Consider the following 21,586-nt stretch of genomic DNA (forward strand, 5'->3'; position numbering starts at 1 on the left):
GTGGGAAAAAAAAAAGAGAGAGAAGCAACTGCTTGTGTTGCGGGTCTCGCAAAGCAACTAGGGGAAAAAAAACACTTAAAAGATAATGACTATGGTTTGATGTCATACAATTGTAAAAAAAAGGGTTAGCCACAGCAAATGACTTTTTTCCCCTTTCAATTTAAAAGCTTTTTTTTGTACAAAAATGTTTGTTGAAAATATTGGACATCATGTATTTTAGACTACATTGCACTCTCTTGGACATTTGTCATTGATTCATCGATTGTCAAAAATTATGTTCATTTTGATCAAGTACGACTTTGAAGCACATGAGGCAAAACGGAGCTTATATTCCAGCACTGAGATAACTTGTCTTTGGGTTGCATTATTCTGCATAATATTAAAAACAGGAGTTCAGCACATTCAGAAAATTGCTCGTGTACCACTGATTTACTAATTTTTTTAAACAAATAAGAGTTGATGAAGCGGCTGTCGTAAAATGTTTGCAGAATCACTGCTGGCAGACGACACTTTGATTTACTGTGACATCTCACCAAGGCAGAACCACTCCAAACAACAAAAAACCCTCGCACGGGGTATCTGATTTTCCATTTAAGAGTGTGGTTTGATCACAAAGCCTCAAAGGCGCATATGGGAGATGGTGGCAGACCATCTTCACAAAACAATGCAGATGGAGCCTTGAAAAGCTGATTATTATCTCTCCAGATGCAAACCAAATGTAGACATCACGATTCCTTTGAAATGTCATGCGTCCAACATGGATAAGCTGCATTAAAAGGAGAAGAAAAAAAGTGGCAGGAAATGAAGGAACGACGCGCATGGTTTCCCACATTTGAGCACGGGAAGCTATTCCTGACCCTTTCGAGTTGATAACAAGAAGTCATCGCCGGCGACTCATCACACGCCTCATAAACGCCAACTTAGCGGCTCCTTTTGTTCTCGGGAATTGTCTAACGGATTTCTAAATGTCACCATGATCCGCACCACCATTACCGCTCTTGCTCTAAAAGCTGGCTTACGACTGATTAGCACGACCCGACAAAAGATATGACGACCTTACACCCAACGACCAAATGTCGTCCTGGTTTTAGTGGCGGCGGAATTAAATTCGCCAGGCTTGACTAATCAACTCGATCTGTTAACTTCGCTGTCAAAAAAAGGTTCAAAGTGAGCAGGACAAGGTAAAAACACATAGAGGAAAACATGAGCTGCAGACTAATCAACGCTCACTGAGGAGATCAATGAAAGGCCCGAGGACTCGGGCTCGCACTATATTATATCACCAAAACTTCATAATTCATTCATTGATTTTACTTTTCACAATAGTATATCATTGAACTCCAATGGGAGTGAGGGGGGGGGGGGGGGGGGGGGGGGGAATAGAGGCGGGGAGCGGCTGAGGTCAAGCCTCGCGTGGACGGATGTTTGCACAATATTGATGGCTGGTGCTGAAAGAAATGACTGAATATCTGGATCAATAACTCCAGGTAGTTTCAGATGGGAAAATATAAATATATCTTTAACTCTCGTGGAGTGGCTCGAGCCAACAGGGGGCTAAATGCCCCCCTTAAGCTAAAGCCTTTGATTAGCCGAGGCCAAAGGTGCGTGGAGGGCTCCGCGGATGTGAAGATGCCATGGTTCCTAATGCACACGAGGGCCTTGTAAAGGCGCCAAGGATATGACAGGTCGCACACCCAGGGCTTCTGACCTGACCCTCCTTTTCATTTGTAATGACGGTGGGCTCGGGCTACATCGGGGGTGTCAAACATCCGGCCCGCGGGCCGGAACCGGCCCCAAGGAGGTTCAACCAGGCCCGCAGGATAATTTAAAAGTGAAAAAATACGGAAGACACGGAATGAATATTCTTAATAAGCAGCAATTCATAGATCATCCGCTAAGGGGAAACACTGTTTTGATCAGAGTAGAAGACAACATTGTTTTGATCAGAGAAGAAGACAACAGCAGTCTCAGTCTGTCACTGAGACAGACCCAACACAGCAGTAAAAGCTGCAGAAATAGCATTAGCATCAAAGCCATATTCCGATAGTGACTTTGTTAAACGATGCATGATGAAGGCGGCTGAACTTGTATGTCGCGAGAAGGGACAAGCGTTTGCCAACAAAGGAATACATGACATTTTGGTTATTTATTTATTATCATTTTAGTGGCCCGGCCCACTTGACATCTACCGATGCCGCATGTGGCCCACAATGTGAAATGAGTTTGACACCCCTGGGCTACGCCATTCGCTGCCTCCTTCCCATGGTCAATCCCACACAATCTTCCATTCTCCCGTAGAACTACTGATGTAATCAGAATTGTAACTGAACTTGAGGCTTCATTCACACTTGCCAAGTGTGCGACGCTTAAAACGAACTCTTACCATCGAATGGCAACGAGTTCAAGGTGTAGCTGCGTTTCATTCACAATCAACTGGGACAGACTACACATCACCTCGACCCTGAACAGAACAGATGCTGACCTAATTAAACTCGAAACCGAGTGTGAGGCTCAGTTCATTCGTGTCAGGTTTGCTTAAAACAAACTCGACTTTTCACTGGCGACCAGTCCGGCGTGCCTTTTGGCCGAAGTGAGTCGGATCGATTGCAGATCACTGTGACTCTGAGCGGTTCAAACCAATTCTTTGATTGACTGACAAGCACTCTGCAATATCATCGGATTTCTTTCCAGAGTCATGTGGTTGAAAATAGGAACAGGAAGTAACGTTATGGATGTAAAGCCCTTTGTAATAAACGCTGACCGAAGAACTGGTGCAAAGCATCTGCCCTCACTCTTATTTACAGCGCAATTAGCGAGAACAACATCCAACCTCACAGCTTCCACAGCAGCCAACGGGGCCATAAAGGGGAGGGAAACCACATCATCGCCTTCTCCTTAATTAAATGAAAGCTGTTAGCTTCATTTGCTTGCCTTTCTTTTTATTTTTTGGGATGGTAATTGAGCTGGCCGGCCCACGGCCCGTCGAAGACCTCACGGACACCATCCCCGTTCGGCCTTAAATCAAGAGTGGATAAATGGCCCACTGGGTCCCCTGCTGGATTCCCGGCGGCAAGGCCAGAACGGGGCATAGCGTCGGATCGACACCTTGCAGGTGATAAGTAATTCAGTGGAGGATTAGCAGCATGATAGCCTGATCAATACTGTGTGCTCAGGGCCATTAGGAATGCAGCGAGCAAACGACCCCCTCCGGTAATAAAGTAGGGCATCAAGGTTCTCCTTCATTTGCCAGCTCCATTAGTGTAATGGTGTCATTATCTGGCACAGCCGTATTTTTCGGGAGGCCCGGCTTTTCCACAGTTCAACCAGTGGGGGTCTGATGAAGCCCCCCCCCCCATGTCGAATTGTTCCCCTTTTTGCCATTCCACAAAAAGCCGGGGTGTAAATCTTGCGCTGTTGGGACCTTATATGCTAGCCTTTTTTATGTCACCAGCTCACACTATTTCTCCATTACAGGCTCATTAATAAAGCGAGCAAGATGGAGGGGGAAAAATGGTGGACAGAGAGACAAAAGTGCTGATTGAGCCGAATCAGAACCCCCCCCCCCCCCGCCATTTCTTGCTAAAACACCACGTCCGACATGACAGGACGTCAGCATTACTCGCCGTAAATCGTTCGCTTTACACTAATTCACCGGCTAGCGTTTTGCGCGCGGCGAGAATTGATTAACCGTGTCCGGGACGCACTGCCACATAATCAGCTTTTACCTCGCTAGTTGTTAATTTAACAGAAGTGCCGAGGGAAGCACAAACCGTTTTAATGAGAGTTTGCAAACTGAAAAAAAAAAAAAGAAAAAGAAGCCTAAACAGCTTGCCGCAAACCCGAGCAAACCAATGAGGCTGATCTAAGCAGGGAGGACCAGACCTCGGAACATCTGGTGACCCTGTGCGAGCATTACTTAGCCTGCTGCTCACACACACACACACACATGCACACACTTCCTGTTTGGACGCCGCACATTACACTTGTCATCAAGGCCCCGAATGGCAACTTACATTTAAAAGGAAAAAAACCAACATCAGAACATTGGGTTAAAGGAACAGAGGTCAACCCTCTTCATCCTCGTGTTGAAAATAATGATAAAAAAACCAATGAAATACTTTGCTCACTTTTTAACTGCATGCATAGTGTATGCTCATTTTTGAATCAATAAATGAACAATTGTAAATATTTAACATGATTGGCTGTCAAGTGTAATGAAATAAGAAAGCCAGTGCGAATGTAAAAAAACAAAACGCAACATTAATGGCAAAGGTGCAATTCTACTATAAAAACAAACCAAAAATAAAACAAAATTAACATTTTTTTAATGTTCATATCAAGTCATGCATTAAACTGCACCCATTTTGTTTATCTGTAATAATTGTTAATGCATATTGGTTTGATGTATTATTGTTTATGGACTAATGAGGAGGATTGAAGTGTTTACTCCACTGTACATATAGACGTATAATCAATATAAAATATTGAGTACTGTACTAACTCATATTTACAAATGCATATTAATAAATGAGAAACTCATCGGAAAGTCAATAGTTTATTTCTAAAGTGACACACTGATATTATGCAGATTAATTCAACATACTAATTAATTCAAAACATTGAAATCACTTCTTTGGCAATTTCTTGAGATAAGTAAATAAAAGATGGTGAATTTGGGGTGTTCATTGTATGCAAACAGTAACTTAACAGAAATAAACAGAGATTTTCACTGTGTGTAATATAACCATAAAAGGAATTTCACTCTTTTAATTTGTGTCCACCATAATACGTTGATATAATCATAAAAGATTACTTTTTTAATAATAAGAGTTATGACTCCTGCCAAGCATGCAATGCTAATGAGGGCTAACGCTAGCAAAAGTCTCTTGATAAGCTAATATAAATTTGCCCAACTGTGACATCACAATCCAGCAACATTTACAATGGGTTGTTTCGAGACACATTTTCAGAAACAAAACAGCTGACAAAACAGATACTTGGTCATTTAACTTCACACTTGAGGAGCACAGGAATGCCACAAATGAAGTTCATTTTCCGTGATAAATAGCCCCTTAGAGGATAAAATTGAGCCCTGAAACTTGGAGGTGTCTAACTACATATTGACTGTACAGCAGCTTTGACTTGTAAGCATTCCCAAAGTAGCTGATAAAAATGTAGACAGGAAGTCTGGTCTGGTGGGATTTTCTCGGCTTGTGTGTTTGCTCCCAAACTCACAATGACAACGGGCCACGGTAGCGCACAAAGTTCACAGTGAAAGAAAACATATGACAACCACAATATCCAACTTATTAAAGAGCATCCTGCCCGTGTCGTTATACAACCGCTGATAGCAAATACACTCGAGCAGAAGAGACGGGGAAGAGAAGCCTCAAGGTCTGCCTGAGGGCCAGCTGGAACCAGTTCTGGCTCTGACCCCGACGGCTCATCTGGCCACCATTGGCTTTTTTTGGTAAACAGGAGGAAGCGCGTCCGACATACTTTTCACAATCCAAACACATGTGGGCAAAGAAGAACAGTCTAGTCAGGAGATAAGAGACAAGATAGACTATTATAGGCCGTTCTTTTTTTTTTTTTTATCTCATCTCATGAAACGACAAAGTTACTGCTTGTGAAATAAGTGCGCGCACACACAAACACACGCTACAGGCGGTCCTAAGCGGTTATTATGATATCAGCCATATTCATTTATTAGCCTCGAAAAATCACACTCACAGCTGGTACTTGAGAGGAGTGAAACCGTCAACTATTAGTCATTGAATCAACAGCACGTGGGCAGCAGTCATTAAGCATATGGTCTTATCTGAGCAAAGCAAGAAGTAGATCCAGAAATTCAGGGCCAGGGGAACAGAAGTAAAACTTTGTATGGAGATATATATATATTTTTTTTTTTGCTTGCTTGCCGACTTCAGTCTACTTCTGCAGTTTTCTACAAAAAGTAACGTCACCCAAGTAACGTCAGCCAAGATAATCAGGAAAATATTCGCCAATTGTTTTTTTTTATCGTTTTGTACTGCATTTACAACAGCTGTAGACAAGTAACACATCTCATTATTATCTCAAAAATTATATTTCCCATTATTTGGGAGTCACGACTACTAATGGTGGATATGAATTGGTGGTTACTGCACAACATTAATGTTAGAATGCCTTAAGTGTAAAGATGTAATTTTAATGGCTGCTTATGTTTTAAAATGTGTTTTTCCTAATTAGAAGTTTACATACCATATCTACACACAAAGCAATTTATTGAAACAAGACAATGTGATTTTTCTTAACACATGAAAAATTAAATAGACCAAGGTGAGGTTCGCGTATTGGCTTGGCCGTCTGCTATCGTTCCCGGTTTCTTATGTGGTTGGGGAATATGGGAGGAAGCCAGAGGAGTACCGTAAGGAAAACTTACCCAAGAACAGGGGAGAATACAGAATGCCTGACATTCAAATGAGTTTACACTCAAAACATTGCCTTTGCAAATAAATGGCAATAATGATTTAAAAGTGACCACCAAATGACTGTGGGGAAAAAAACACAGAAGGGCAAGAGGAAACTTTTACCATTTGTCAAATAAGTGGACTGGTGTATGTTAAGTACACAAATTTATACAGCACAAACACCAGATAAGTATATTTTTCTGAATTCGAATATTATTCGACGTCTTGCAAGGGAAACTGCAACAAACTTAGGGGTCAGCATGCTTAATGCAGTGCCCCCCCAACTCCCGAAGAGCCGATGCTAAGCACGGCTTTCATTTGAACTCAACTGTTGCTTTAGTTCCCTAATCACCTGGTTCATTCTGTACACTTTCTTTTATACGTTAACACAATCTCCCTGGTTGTTTATCGTCTGTCTTCTAAGACTGTTTTCATGCCATCTCTCTCCCTGAAGCTGACTGAGGCCGGTGTCATATTTCCCCGTCTAAAGAAGGATGATGATGAGGAGAAGGAGGAGGATGAAGGATGTTGCACGTATCCGTCAGTTAGCTAGCCATCACCTTGTTATTCTTAAAAAGACGTTTCAACGCAGCTCATTGTGCTGACTGGTGATAGTGGTTGTCGTGTGTGAAGAGAGTTGGGGTCGTCAAGTGGAGTTAAAAAAAACAACAACAACAAATAATAATAATAATAAAGCAGAAAGGCAAGGTGAGGTATGCGGTGGCTCCCGCCCCTCGCTAGCCTCCACAAAGCAGCGAGTAGCGTCACATTCGGAGCGTTAGACATTCATCGAGCGCGCAGCCGTGAGAAATGTGCCAGACGCGATGGAGATAAAACGCTATCAGTACCTTTCTTCTCTTCTCCCCCTCACTGTCACTCGATCTTTTCATGTTCCTGGAGTTGTGTTTACGCCGCCTGACTTAGCGTGCGGAGCTACGCTGGTTCTTGTAGTGCGTCAGGACTTACGTTCGCGTCGATTCTCAGCTTTCTGAAAACGCCACACGCGTGACTCGTGCCTGGTTATTTTTGATTAGGTGCTATCGTTCACGTTTGCCGAGATACGCTTGCTTTAGTGAGGGATTCGCCAAAAGCGAGGCAAAGGCGTAACAAAGAGAACTGCAAGTTCCAGAATGCACTTTCGCTCAAGGCGGAAGTCGCTTCGGCACGGTCCAGATGTTGCTTAGCACCGGTGAGAGTGCGGGTACAAATCAACTCACCAAATAAACGCCGACCATTGTGCCAATGTGAAACCGACTCAACTGACCTCAAATATCATTAAAAATGTTTCAAAGTTAAATACGTAGTAAGATGCGTGTTATGTGTATTGACTGCAAACGTGTGATTAGTAGTGGTACTAGTAAGAGTATTTGTAGTAGTCTTTTTATATAAATGTATAAATTTAATTTGCATTTATAGATATTAAAATGCAGGATATTAAATAAAAAAGAATATCATAGCACATTTCCTTACTGGTTAGCACAACTGCCTCACAGTTCTGAGTTTGAGGGTTGGAATTGGAAACCAGCACTGTCTTTCCTCCAATTCAGTTATGACGTCCTAACTTTACTTTTCAGTTTTTTATTCATCTGAAGTTTTTTATTGCACTGAGTCTTATAATATTACAATATTTTTCTTGTAACTTTTTACTCACAACAACACAACGCCACTCTTTGTTTGTTTGTTCGTTTTTTTCATCAGAGTATTACTTTATTCTTGAAACATTACAACTCTTTTTTGGCAACATTGCGGTTTCCTAATTGTTCATTTGAAAATGTGAACACCGGCAGAGATTTATGAAAATGTGTTGCATATTTATATCTGTCAGTTTCCTATTTGTAAGCAATAATAATCAGGAAATCTGTGTCAGTGATCAATGTATTTACCTAAATGAATATACAAAGTAATATTATATGCTATTATTAATTAATTACAAACCCAATTCCAATGAAAATGTGACATTGTCTTATTGTGCTATTCCCGGACGCTCCTTTTCTTCCCAATCAAAACACCCACCTGTTCCCAGTTAGCTTGTTCACCTGTGGGATGTTCCATACAGATGTTTAAAAAAAGAAATAAGTAGTGGATCTGAATAATATATGCAGCCTTTTTTGTGCATCCTGCCAACTGTATTTCAAAATGTGCAGGCATCTCCAATCCAGTCACTGTTGCTTGAACCACATCAGGCCTTTTTTGGCATACAGTATATGACTGCTCTGGAACGCACCCTTTGAGGGGTCATCCAGCTGACTCCATACTTGTTTTAAATAGCCCTGAAACGTGCCCTGTGCATTGTTCTTGTGGCAGCACATGTGAAATCCATGAGCGAGAGAAAGGGGGGGTCTGAACCACCTGCTACGTATTACCATAACACACTTTGATCAGCGTCTTCATTAGGTCGCTTTGTAATCGCTCTTCTTTTATGGCTGGTGCTGACCAAAGCAAGCAGGGTTGCTGTGTTGATGCAATGCACATGTTTCTTTCACCTGTCTAGTAAAACACTCAAAAAGCTCTCAAAGATGTCCGGCATGCCTTTACTGATAAAACAGAAAGCAGGGTTCTTTTGATTCCTATTTATAACCAACATTTCCTCCTCTCCTTTAGAAAGCAATTCACGAGTGGGAGTGGTGTATCTCTACTTTCCTATTCTTCACTAAGACTGACTCGTGGCATTGCTTCTGGTGTTCAAAAATTCTCTGTGGATCAACGCTGGCCTGGTTTGGCTGAAAAGTCTCGCATGCACTATGGGGCATGTAAAATTATTTGTGTATAATAAAACGTTCACTTGGTGTAAACGAGGCCCCAGTGACGGAGGTTTTGGGATTTATTCCTGAGCCTCGTTTCTTTGATCATAATTGGGGTGGATTGCTTTAAAAAAAAAAAGCCTAATTTTTAAAAGTGTAAATTCTGTACGTTTGGGAGGAAACGCTAATGGGTTTTATTAATGAAAACATAGATTAAAGGCTTGTAGTTATCCGGTCAGGGCTCGCAGCCATGATTGTTAGCATGTTGTATGACAGCAATAGTAATAATTCTTGTCCTATATTAGGAATATCTACACTTTTGTTCTCGAAAGTATTTGCCATTTTTTGTTTTTCGATGCAAACCAGTGTAATGTAAGCATGTTGTGCTAAGCTAACATACATTTGGTACCTCATGAGGTGGACATATTGTACTGTAAACATAAACAGCACAAATCCCCAAAAGGTAAAAGTTTTGGAAATGTAAATTAATAACTGTGAATTATTAGATGAAGCCACAGGTCAGTCTGTTGTTTTTCATGATGCAGGGCGAAGCAGCTAAGCTAAGCTAACCAACATCTGGTAGTGCCTTAGTGGCACATATGTACAGACTAGCAGGCTATTATTTTTCTTGAGCCATGAGGGGAAAAAAAGTAATATTTCCCAAATGTTATTTTCATCTCTTTGTCATAATTTGTTTGGGGTTAAACACGCAAGCTTAACTGCAATGTTCTTTGTGTTTCTCTCATGTCTGAAACCTGTTAACTGCATACCGCTTTGCTCCATCCATAAAGCATCTTTCTGAAGTACAATCCCTCAAGTGCACATCAAACTATCATTCACTTGTTCTCGCTGTCAATCAGCAGGCACATGGAGACATTTGGCGGTGTCGTTTTTTTTTTTTTTTACTCGATCAGAGGCCCTGTGAGTGATTTGAACGAGCTGATTACCTCCTTTAACGAGATCTGTCCATTTGGTTCGACACATGAAGCTGTGCTCTAGTTCCACCTGCGGGGGTTCACTGTACGGTAAAGTCAGTTCTGATCACGCTCACATGTGTGGTATGGATACACAATGTCTTGCCAATGAATGTCTGGCCAAAGCATTTAGCGCTCAGGACGGGATGTATGTTTTGTGTTATTGTGCATTTCATCATTGCCGGATGACCCTGTGATGAGGATTCCTTACGTGATTTAGTGACCGTCTGCCAAGGTATTTTTTCTTACCACTTAGCATTTTTATGTCCAAGAACATGTCACTTGCTCCAAGCATTTCTTTCGCTAAGGCTACAACTCCTAATAAGAAATGATAAAATGTTACTGGGATTTTACAACTAGTTAAGAGTGGGTTCATCTTAAAATTCACAAAGACATATACCATAATTATATCGTTGTATGTAGTATAAATATGCTAGGACATTGTTCGGATGGCTTGAAGCCAGCTATATTTGTTTTAAGAATCTTACCAGGTCAAATCTTCCTCGACTGTTGATCGATAATTTTGAGAGAATAGTTCATTGGACAATTTCGGTATATCCGGATCTTCACTGAAACATCATGTTTGTTTTTCTTGGTACTTGCGACCCCGCCACAACGTGAGTGAAAATTGTCTTTAGAACTTGATTTATTTATTTTTACGCATAATCATGCTAACAACTAGCGCCGTAACTGCACTCGACAAGTTTTGATGTTGATCCAAAGGGAGTGAACACATGGGGCAAATATGTACATTTTCATGCTAACCTTCACCATGCTTCTTCTTTTTCTTTGCCTTAAGGAAACTGTTATTTGTCAGAGCCATGAAGCAGATTGCTGCCCGCTGGTTTCCATTAACATCAAAGGCAGCCATATAGTATATATCAAAACCTGTATTGTATTTTGGAGCTAATGTGCGGGACCCCGCAAAACAATTACGTCCTTATCCAAGAGATTTTTTTTTTTCTCCATGCTTCAAACTTATGTCCTGTCTACAATCTTCGTCTGGGGCCTTTGAAGCACACCCACGTTTGGTCGCTTTGTAGCTCCACGTTACCTGTGCGCCTCATGCCCGGTGGCTTCTTGGTTTTAGCTTATAAAAGTTGGCCTTGAAATAGAGATTGAGAACACAAAAGTGTTTTTTTTGATGATAAAGTTTTCTTCCAAGTGTCGCTGTTTGATTGTCACCAAGTCGGACCACGTAATGTACATTCGATCAAACAACAAATGTATAATTCAACAATCGAGTCGGTTCGCAAAACCTCCACACTATTTGAAAGGAGTAATGGTCATTTTGCATCAATACTAAAATGCAACTCAAACTGGGTAGTGCGGGTAAGACAGAGAATGAAAACATTAAAAAAACAAAAAATAGAAGTCATAATTTTTGTTCCAGATGCTTTCACTTTCTGGACCTCTGCATACTTTATAGTTTTATAACAGTTTGAAACCTGAGGATTCATGTATTTGCCTTTGGTGATTTCCACCTATAACTCTGTCCTAGTTTAAAAGGAAGTCTCACACTGGGCTCAAGTCCATTACCACATGAGCTTGCTCGTCACTTTGCTTTTCTCAAGCCTCCAAAGTGCCACAAATGAGCAGCACCTGCTAGTTTATATAACACACACAGTGACTCAAAACCACCATGAAAAGCTTCCCGCGCTAAGCTGCAATATTGTTGAAAACCCTCGCAACCACACGGCCAAGGCTCAAAGTGCACGGAAGGGCCTTTTAAAAGCATTCAGACCGTGCGTACAATGTTCAATGCATGTCGATGGACGAAAATGATCAGGAAGGAGCATTTTGGTTAGCGAACACAAAGAACGTGCAGTCTTATTCTAAGATGTGGTACGCCTCCTTCCCCGGGATGGCTTCCAGACGGCGGGATCATGAAGTGCTTTGCTCTCGCCGTGATTTGAATACCATGATCCTTCAGCACTCGTCTTGAAAAACTTGAGGTTTTTGACACACAAAAGAACCTCTTGTTTAAATCTCACACACGATGTCAGGCTAAGAAACGACATGGATCCAGACAGAATCACGTGCAGTTGCTTTGAAGACCATCAAGAGTTAGTCGGAATGGCTCAGACAGCTATTGCACACTTTTCGGAATAATCACACATTCAGTGTGTTGGATACAATTCAGTCAAAAAGTTCAAAATGAATTACGAATAAATGTGGCTGGAAATCATCTGGTGTCTCGAAGTCACCCGGAAGTGGTCCAGCTCAACACATTTGAGTCGAGAAATGATGCAGATTTATAAGGTGGCAACTTAGGGTGTGACGGGTATATGTACACATTGTACCTTGACTTACAGATGCTGACACTTACTCATTTTTTGGGTAATAAGCATCGCTGATTTTCTTGCTTTCAGTTGTGGGCCAAACATTAAGTTACATTGACCCGTGTACTGTGCTTTCAACCGTTTATTAACTGGGACAAATAGTCAAACACCAAATAAAAAGTTAAGAGACCACTCTATTCAAATGATTCACATAGAGCGCTTCCATGTAGTTGGCGTCATATGCTTAATTTTTTTATGGTCTTTAAGTGACCAATCCAAGTGCGTAGATCCTGGCTGCAACAACGTTGTCATTGCCTCCTATTCTCTCTTCAAACTCTCATTGGCAGCCCCACCCCCAAGCTGCAGAGAGCTTGCAAATCAAGTGCAGCATGACTGAGCGATGTCTCAAGCGGCATTAATAGCAAAATGTCCAAGTTCAGCAAATATTTGTGAAGGTTTGCTTTGATGGGGGACTGTTTCACATTAGAGGGTTTTTTTATTATTATTTTTTTTATTGGGGATTTTCTGCTTTTTAATGTGCATGTTTTCCCTGCTGACTCAGTGTTCGCGGGCCTAACCGTGTGACCGCTCGCATGATTCTGTTCAGGGGACACACGCTGATGAATGTTAAAGCAAAGTCAAGTTTGGCGGGCGATCAAGAATCCATCCAAACTGAACTCTGGAACGTCCAAAAAAAAAAAAAAAAAAAACCCGAGGCTGAAACATGTTTATTTATCCAGCCACTCTGCAAATGAGTTGACATGAAGGAGTGTGCAGATGGTGACAAGTATGTTGAACACAGGCTGAAAGATATAAATGAATTTGTCATAAACAGAACTTTGTTTTAGTGTGCGCTCTTGCCGAGGCCCACTTTGCCTCAAATCAACGTGCATCGCACTGACTGACAGGTTGGTTCAACGCCCTCTATCATCTCCATTCCTGACTCATTCTTAATGTGGAAATGCATGTTTAGTGTCAGGACATCTCGTGAATTTGACTTTCATTCTTATGATGCTCTTGGGGCATAAAGGTACACCACGTATTTGCAAAGGTAGCCGAGACCAGGTGATTAAAAAAAAAAAATGCATGATGGTAGGTGGCCACGATTCATCAGGCTGAGCTGTTAAAAATTAGAAATACGTTGTGGTAAATTTGTGTGCAAATTGAGATCATCATTATTTAAGTACACTGTCTGATTTGAACATGTGCATAGGCCACGGTGGTTTTTTTTTTTTTTGTTTGTTCTGAGTTTTTTTTTTTTTTTTTTGCTCAAAGATGGCAGAGACTTTTACCCGCGAGTAAACTGTCGCCGCTGAACCTCCTCCTCCCGCTTCTTTCATTTAGCAAGCGGGGAGGAAATCTAGTGGATGCATCGCCACGTGTGTTTGCATGTCTGTTTGCTTTGGCCGGTGAGGCGCACAGCAGCTTCTGGTTACTGGACGCTTTGATGCAAACGGGGCCCTTGCTCCTATATGCTGGGAATCCGACTTGTTCCGATGTTCTACAGGTACTGCACTCCGGCTCGGCTACAGACGTGCTCCGGACAGCAAACTGTAAGCCAGTTTGAAAAAATAAAAGTGGCGTCGATGGATTCTGTTGGTAGAGCGGGAGAGTAGAGCGGTATCTTAATTTACGAGTGCGCCAATGTACGTGTTAGGGGCCGTCACTTGGTCGTTTATGCTTTGTTTTGCATGTCATAATTTGAGTTACGCTCAAGTGGAAAAGAAACAGACAGCCACTGTGCCAATAAACTTTCAGGTGTTGATTGAATGGGACAGACGATCGAACACAGAAATGCAAAATGAAAGCACTTGCAAAGGGTGTGGGCAGATACCAAGACTGAAGTAACGGCAAGGGAAACATCCTGGTTGGCTACAGTTCCTGCAGTTGCACCGCTTCAAGGCACACGTCAATTGTGTGTGTGTGTGTGTGTGTGTGGGTGTGTGCGTATACATACAGTACATACATACGACGTCACATGGGACAATGCCTCAGGAAATAACGTCTCGCATGGAGGGCCTCATCTCATGTCCAAAGTAGTGAGGTGAGAGGAGGTAGAAATATTTTGGGGTAATGAGACAACATTCATTTTTCAGCTCAACATTAACGTTCAAACTGTCCCTAATGCCAGAATGGCTTTTAATAATATTTCACTAATATTTTAGAGATAAAGCCTACTCCACCACAGCATTTCAATGTTGGTACTGATTGGTGGTACTTGAGGAGGCGGTTTGCTGTACCACAAAATATGTCACGGCGAAGAATTAAGGACAATTAATAAGAGGCAGACGACACAAGCAATTAAAAAAAAATTTAAAAAATCAAAACATGTGTATGCCAGACCAAGTCAGGCCTCCATTTCAACACAAAATGTTCTGGAACACATCCCTGAGCTTGTTTGTCTTTCAAAAAAAAATAAAATACAAGTATCTCGATGCAATGCATGCCTGACAGCACGACCGCTCCCAACTCAGCTGGCCCGCAGATGTGTGTGTGTGTGTGTCAGGAGCCCTCCATCTGAACCAGATAAGTGACTTCTCCTCTGTAATTCCTAATAAATAAACCCCCATTGTAGGCTGGGTTTGTGTGTGTGTGTGTGAAGGGAGGGCAGAATCCAAAGCATGTGGCCTCTTATTGTGCAACAACTTTTAACTTTAATTGTCGCTATAGCGGCGAGATTGTGGTTGGAAGTATTTTATTATTCCAAGAGTGAAATCAAAGTGCGGCGAGTGTAATTATTTTAAAGGCAGGGCCGTAATTGCCTTGTAATGGATGGTGGGCTGAGCTCACAGATACAGTATGACGGCCACATGCCAGAACAAAGCCAACAGTGTGTGTTGACAAGCGGTGTAGGGCTTTTTGTTGTTGTTTTTTTAGCATGGAAATTCAATGCTGCGGCCACTTTGTTTTATTTTGTTGTAGGATGGATTCGGGATCCAACCCTAATAACGACATAAAAGCACATAATGCACCATTAACGCCAGCAAGAACCTTTTGCAGAATGTTTTCAATAACCTCCAATGTTTGGATAGGCAACTCTGTGTTACGTAAGTTTTACTTTGATTTTTTTTTTTTTTTTTTACCGTATACAGCTTTCCAAATAAAAACATTGTTTTGGTTCCATTTTGTGGCCTCTTGGTGCCAAGGAATTGTGTTGAAGTCAAGTGAAGAGCTTCATTTAGTCAGGCCACAGCCTTGTCTAATAAAAAAGTTGTGCTTTGCTGCCCTCTTGATGAATCTACAGGCAATTATAAACCTTTTTAAGGAGGTACATCAGCAACTCATAAATTTTCACTCTGCCCCAATTCAGACTAATTCCAAAAAACATCGCGAGACTGGTGTCATTTTCAATGCCCAACCATCACACCAATCAGACTTTCCCCAAATATTTCTTGGCCAACCACAATTACAGTAATGCTATAATGCAATTTGCAGGACAACATACTGGATTTGTACAGCGAACGAGCACACATTTTGTGTGTGTGTGTGTGTGTGTGTTTTGATGGAGAACGAGAAGTAGGCCATTGTGGATGATTTCCGTGCACCGCCGTTCCAGGCTGGAATTGAGGCTGAAGGCCTCCAGTGAGCTTTTCTCTCAACATGGCGGTGATGAAAGCTGCAGAGAATGAGATGACACACCCTGTCTTCATAATTCGCTGCTTCATCATGAACAGAGGCATTAAATACATGCACACACAGACACACACCACCGCGTGTCACACAGCACAGCGCCGCCATGGAGTCACCTGGGGTGTTTGACGCGCACAGACATCAATGGAGGCTTGGCACCTTGTCAGGTTTCTTCATCCATGGCCTCGCAGATCACACACACACGCAAGAGTGATTGATAACGCCAATCATCGACGCTCCCCCGCACATACATGCACGCACGGCTCCTATCTCCCCGTGCAAGACCTTCAAAATCAACGCATGACAGATTCGTTTCGGGGGTTTCAATGGAGCATTTATGTAGGGGGTTTTTTTCACTATCTTTTTCTAGGAGTTCTGAAACGGCAGCTGCCAAGGAGTAAAACTCTCGGGAAACGTCGGCAAGCGGCATGACGTGCGTTCGCTCTATTGTGTCTCGTTGAATTTGCACACTGGAAGTGTACTGCAGTGACAGTGAAGATACTCCATTGTGATCATCAGAGCTTCATTGCCAAGGAGGTTATGTTTTCATCTCGGTTTGTTTTTGATTCCTAAAAATAAAAAAAACTTCTAAAATGTACTTGTAACTTGAGCCAGGCCAAAACCAAAAACATCAGATTTCGTTGCAGGTTTGGGGAAAAACCAAATCTGAAGAACAGAGTGGAACCTCCATTTCCTTTATTTCCATTGTGCAAAGGGCCTGGTTATCATTAATAACTGGTGAAAAAAATGATCGAAGAATGATCACATTAATCATGACACATTGTGCAAGCGTACAATATGCCTGTGCTGGGGACATTTTGAGGGGGAGACTGGATTATTTCTCGTTGTTCCATTTTTTTCTGGTCATTGTAAAATATGGTAGTTGTCAGGAATAATTGGTAAGTGTCCATGCAACTTTCTTGAGGGCTGAGCCAAGCAAACAACTTGGCAAATTTTGTCAGAGAATTGGAAAAATGTGCAGGATTTTATTGATTTATTTATTTTAGGATCTTCCTAGTCACGGGACAAGGCAACAAAAATCCACAATAATTGTCTCGGGGATGACACAAGATGTCAGAAAAGTCCCACTTTTTTTTTTTTTTTTAGACAGGGCTATGGCCTGACTAAATAAAGTGCTTCCTTGCACCTAACATAGTTCCTTACCACCAAGATGCCATAAAATGGAGCTAAAGCAAGACTTTTTCCCACTGCATTTCATCTAAGCAAAAAACAGCAAACAGGTGAGTTTTTCAGCAAAAAAATGAAGGATAGCCTTCACCCAAAAAAAAAAAAACACACAAAAAAAAACTGCAAATAGCTGAATTGTGACGATGTAGGTGAATACTTGACAGTACAACCACCAAATTCAAGAAATAAACAAAACATATGGGGACTAGCCAGTAAGTTGAAACGTCATTATGCATGATCTCATGCAAACTGCAGTAGGTACCTCACGAGACCTCAGTTCTAGCATCAAAGGATTAACTCTGGATAATTGCTAGCCATCCTGTTTATTTCGGTCGGGCAAGGTGGTGATTGTCATGAAGAACTGTCAAGAGAAAGTATGATATTAATCGTGACACATGGGGTAAAGTGCATGCATAGGCCTGTGCATGGCCAAGTGAACAGAGGAGGAGTTGTTTTTGAGTCTGTGGATTATTTTGCGTATTCTGTTTTTGTTTGTTTGTACTTTGTATTTTCTATCATGCAAAGTGGTGGTTTTGGTAAATTGACCACATGAATGGTATTTGATTGCATTGAGAACACATCCATATATAGAGGACTTTTTTTTTTTTAACGCTAGAAATGATTTCGAGTTGCTCTATTTATTTCTATTGGACACAGTGGCACATATCTTGCAAAATTGTCGAGAAGAGAGCATTGCTTCCTGGACATTTTGGCCGCTTTTCTATCTGCCTCATTAACAGTTATAGCACACTAAAATGTCTGCACGGGCATTTTTTGAGGGGGTTTTCGTGTGGCTTATCTCTGAAACGTCTTTATGTGGGCTTGAAAATGTATGTACAGTATATTTAGAGACACAGCTTTGATGAATAAGAAACAGGCCAATGGGCCTCTGTGTGACACGCGCGCTGTCGTTAATGACAAAAAAAAAAAACACTGGAAAAGCGACATGCTGTCGGCAAATGAGTACAACAGTTTGGCCCTCTACATTGTCATTAAGTGCATGCAAATGTGGGACATGGCTGCCTTTAACCAGAAGCAAACATTTGTCTCCGGAGGACTACACACACGCACACACACACACAGACACACCTTCTGTACGCCACATGCGGGCCAAACGTAACCGACGCAATTGTTGTGGGGTGCTCCAGCCCAAGATCAGCGAGATGGTCACCTTGTGTGTGCACATGCATGTATAGAACGTGTGCCTGTATGTATGGACTTGTCATATATATATTTTTATCCTGCAGTCTATGCTGCCCCCTACAGGCCGGGCCATTATTGTGGTCAATTTGTATACAGTACCTCTTGGCTCACTACGTTAGCACGTCTTGACTGCATTGTTAGTGTGTAGTTGTAAGTCTCTCACAATGCAGTGTATTTATTTATTTATTCTTAGTTTCAGTGTAGTAACTAAGTAGGGTATCACTAAGTGGCTACGGAATGAGTTAGTTAGTGAATCAAATAACGCATCTGTAAGTAAGTTGACTTTGACAAAATTGTTGAACAAATTTATCGGAACACCCATCATATGTTCGTCTTTCTCACGGCATTGGTGAGGATGACCCTAACACAATTTTCATTTGAGTGAGCTCTCTGTTTCACTATCTTCAAGAATGTGTGTGGGGTTTTTTTGATTGTTTTTTTTTAAAATAGTGTATTTTGAAATACTTAAAAAAAATAAAAGGACATTTTAAATATATATACAGGTATATATAATTAATACACACGCATTGAATGTTGTGTTTGATGCATCGCAGATTTCCATGCAAACATTTTGGTGCGGGTCTTAAAACTTTGCTCAGCACAGTACTTCTCACTTGGTTGTTTGGTACATACCAAATAGTGCGAAAGACAAGTTTCAATGTACTTAGTGGATAATATTCATACAGTTTATTTTATTTGATGAACAAGCAGCAATGTACTTAACAAAAACTTGTCCCTAAGTAAGTTAAGAAGTCAACTAATTCTATTTCACTATATAAGGAGGTTTAGTGAAAACCTACCAAGTATTATAATATTGATACCAGTGTTGGAACTGATGTTTGTGTATTTTTGTTTCAGTAGGGGGGACATTTTTAAATACAAAGATGATGACATTAACTATTTGATGATGTATCAATTTTAATTATTAAAAAAGTAATTGTACCAGTATTGGTGATACCGGCTTTCAACATGATATCAAATCAATACCAAATTTTCAGTATCTGTATCGCGTAGAAGGTGTATTGGGGTTGTGCCTACCACATTAAAAATACACAACAACAAAAAAAAACGTGCACAAAGTTTGTATTCTTGTTAATAGTAGGCAGTATGCCAGGTTTTTAAATGGACGAGACCAGGGTGTGTTTCTCGCCCCAATTCAGCTGGGATAGGCTCTCCAAAAAGTGGCTATTCAAACACTTTAAAAAAGTGGGCGCATTTAATTGTAAACCTCTACACCCATTAGCTCACCAGTCACCAAGTTTGGAGTCGACCTCAAAGACATGAAGAGAAATTTCATTCCGACACAACTGAAACCAGTGCTGCTATTCCATAGCAATTATTTCTTTATTGTTTCTGTAGTTTTGTTTTTTTTTTGTCACTCGCCAGGTTTGCCATCATCTCCTGGTAGGAGCCGCTTGTAAACAGTCGACCATAATGACATGTGCCCTGTCGAACAGACATGACAAACCTAATCCCTGCCTGTCTAAAGACACACCAAGAATGTCTGGAGCACTCTGGAGGTCTGGTTTAGTCGTGTGCGCGCGTGTGTGCGCTGTGGCTGGAAAAAGGACAGTGGGGCCCGAGGCCAGAGGAGACTGCAGCTTGTACAGGGGTTCTTGACCTCTGTGCATCCTCCAAAATAGAGATATCATATTTAGCTTTGTTTACCAAATAAGGGAGTGAGCTGCCAAGCTCTTAAGCAACGACAGCGGCGCCAAGTTAAAGCAGACTGCCTATATTCGGGTTTTTGGGGCTCAGTCAGGTCGAAGTCAGGGGTATGAGGTGTTGGGGAAGGGGGACGTTGTTCAGAAGCGTTTGCTCAGCAGCCTGTTGCTCTGCTGTGTTTGGAGCTGCGATCCTCCCTTGGAAATATGGAAGCAAATTCCTTTTCCCCGTCCCCACAATGAGAGCGCGTTGCCAGCTTCCCCTGGCAATGAGGCCCCGGAACGAGGGCCAGTTCTCCCTTGCTCGTCCCACAAGAGCCTTTCATGTTCCCAAAACCGCAGCCGGAGCGAGGCGCCTCGGTTTCAACAGCAGCAGACCAGCATGTGTTTGCCTAATTCCTGAGACATGATGACAGTGGTCTCCCAGCCCGCGAAAAGACAGCTTGGCTTTTTATCCCCAAACCCCCACACCCTCCTTTTCCTCCTGCACTTTAATTATTATTTTCTGCTCTTGACGACTTCCAATACTTACACAGCACATGTGTTCTCATTACACGTTTTCATGGGTAACCCTAAAACTTTTTTCGGTTACACCTCTCCTCCCAAAATGCTTTGCCAGCAAATGACCCGAAATGGGCAAGAAGAAACAAGAAGGAAGGTTTTCATGGCTCAGCGGAGAATAGAGGCACCACTGGCCATTATCCCCCCAAGGTGTGAGATGCTCCAGCTGATTTGTGGTGAGAAGAGAAAAAAAAAAACTGACCACTTTTGAGGTTACACACAGTCACAATGAACTGACACATATGCACATTCACAATATTGTTCATTTTGAGGGAGAACTTATCAGTGATTTGCTGATTTTAATAGGAAATAATAGAGAATACAACTACTTTGCTGCCATAATGTGTCATCTGTCGACAATTACAAAGCTTTTTGGGTGGTGGGGGCTAATTATTATACCACGCTGCAAATAGTGACAATCTGCGATTAATTGATGTGCTTTCTCGACCGTTTACAAATAACCCAGGCTAAGCTTTGCTCCTCCCCTCACTTACAAAGCTCCTCTTTTAGTCAAGATGCCCCTTCAACATATTCACCTGACAGCGACTGTACTACTTTCCTATTAAGATAATTGGCAGAATTGCCGGAACCCAAACAATGCGCCGTTGGCCCATTTTGATGCCTTAGTAAAAAGAATATGTAGTTTCCTCAGCAACAGCATGAACTTGGAAACACAATGGATAATTCATGGAGAGACACCAGGAACACATTTATCAAAAATTGAGGACAAAACTGTACATTAAAATTATGAAATGAAAATAAACCATTTTGAAACAGTAATTCAGGAAGAAAAAAAAACCAGACAGTAAATAGCAGTAGTTATTTAAATGCTACACTATTGTTGACACTAAGGGTTTTTCGATACAGCTTTTTTTCCAAGTATGAAGTATG

The 21,586-nt window shown here is 41.6% G+C and overlaps 1 protein-coding gene across 2 annotated transcripts in view; it reads right to left on the reverse strand.

Moving 5' to 3' along the window:
• The window catches only part of fto (FTO alpha-ketoglutarate dependent dioxygenase), a 134,688-nt gene extending 127,220 nt beyond the window's left edge, over positions 1–7,468 (reverse strand). For both annotated transcript variants that reach the window (XR_015100485.1, XM_086107438.1), the window contains exon 1: positions 7,301–7,468. Coding sequence is in view for 1 of the 2 variants with exons in the window: in XM_086107438.1 (XP_085963564.1) it covers positions 7,301–7,342 (42 nt within the window). In the remaining variant the exon portion in view is untranslated. The remainder of the gene's footprint in view (positions 1–7,300) is intronic.
• Between the last annotated feature and the right edge of the window lie 14,118 nt (positions 7,469–21,586).

Source organism: Hippocampus guttulatus, chromosome 3 (genome assembly GCF_054856545.1).
Source record: "Hippocampus guttulatus isolate MCC_2025c chromosome 3, RoL_Hgut_1.0, whole genome shotgun sequence".
In the NCBI taxonomy this organism is placed as follows: domain Eukaryota; kingdom Metazoa; phylum Chordata; class Actinopteri; order Syngnathiformes; family Syngnathidae; genus Hippocampus; species Hippocampus guttulatus.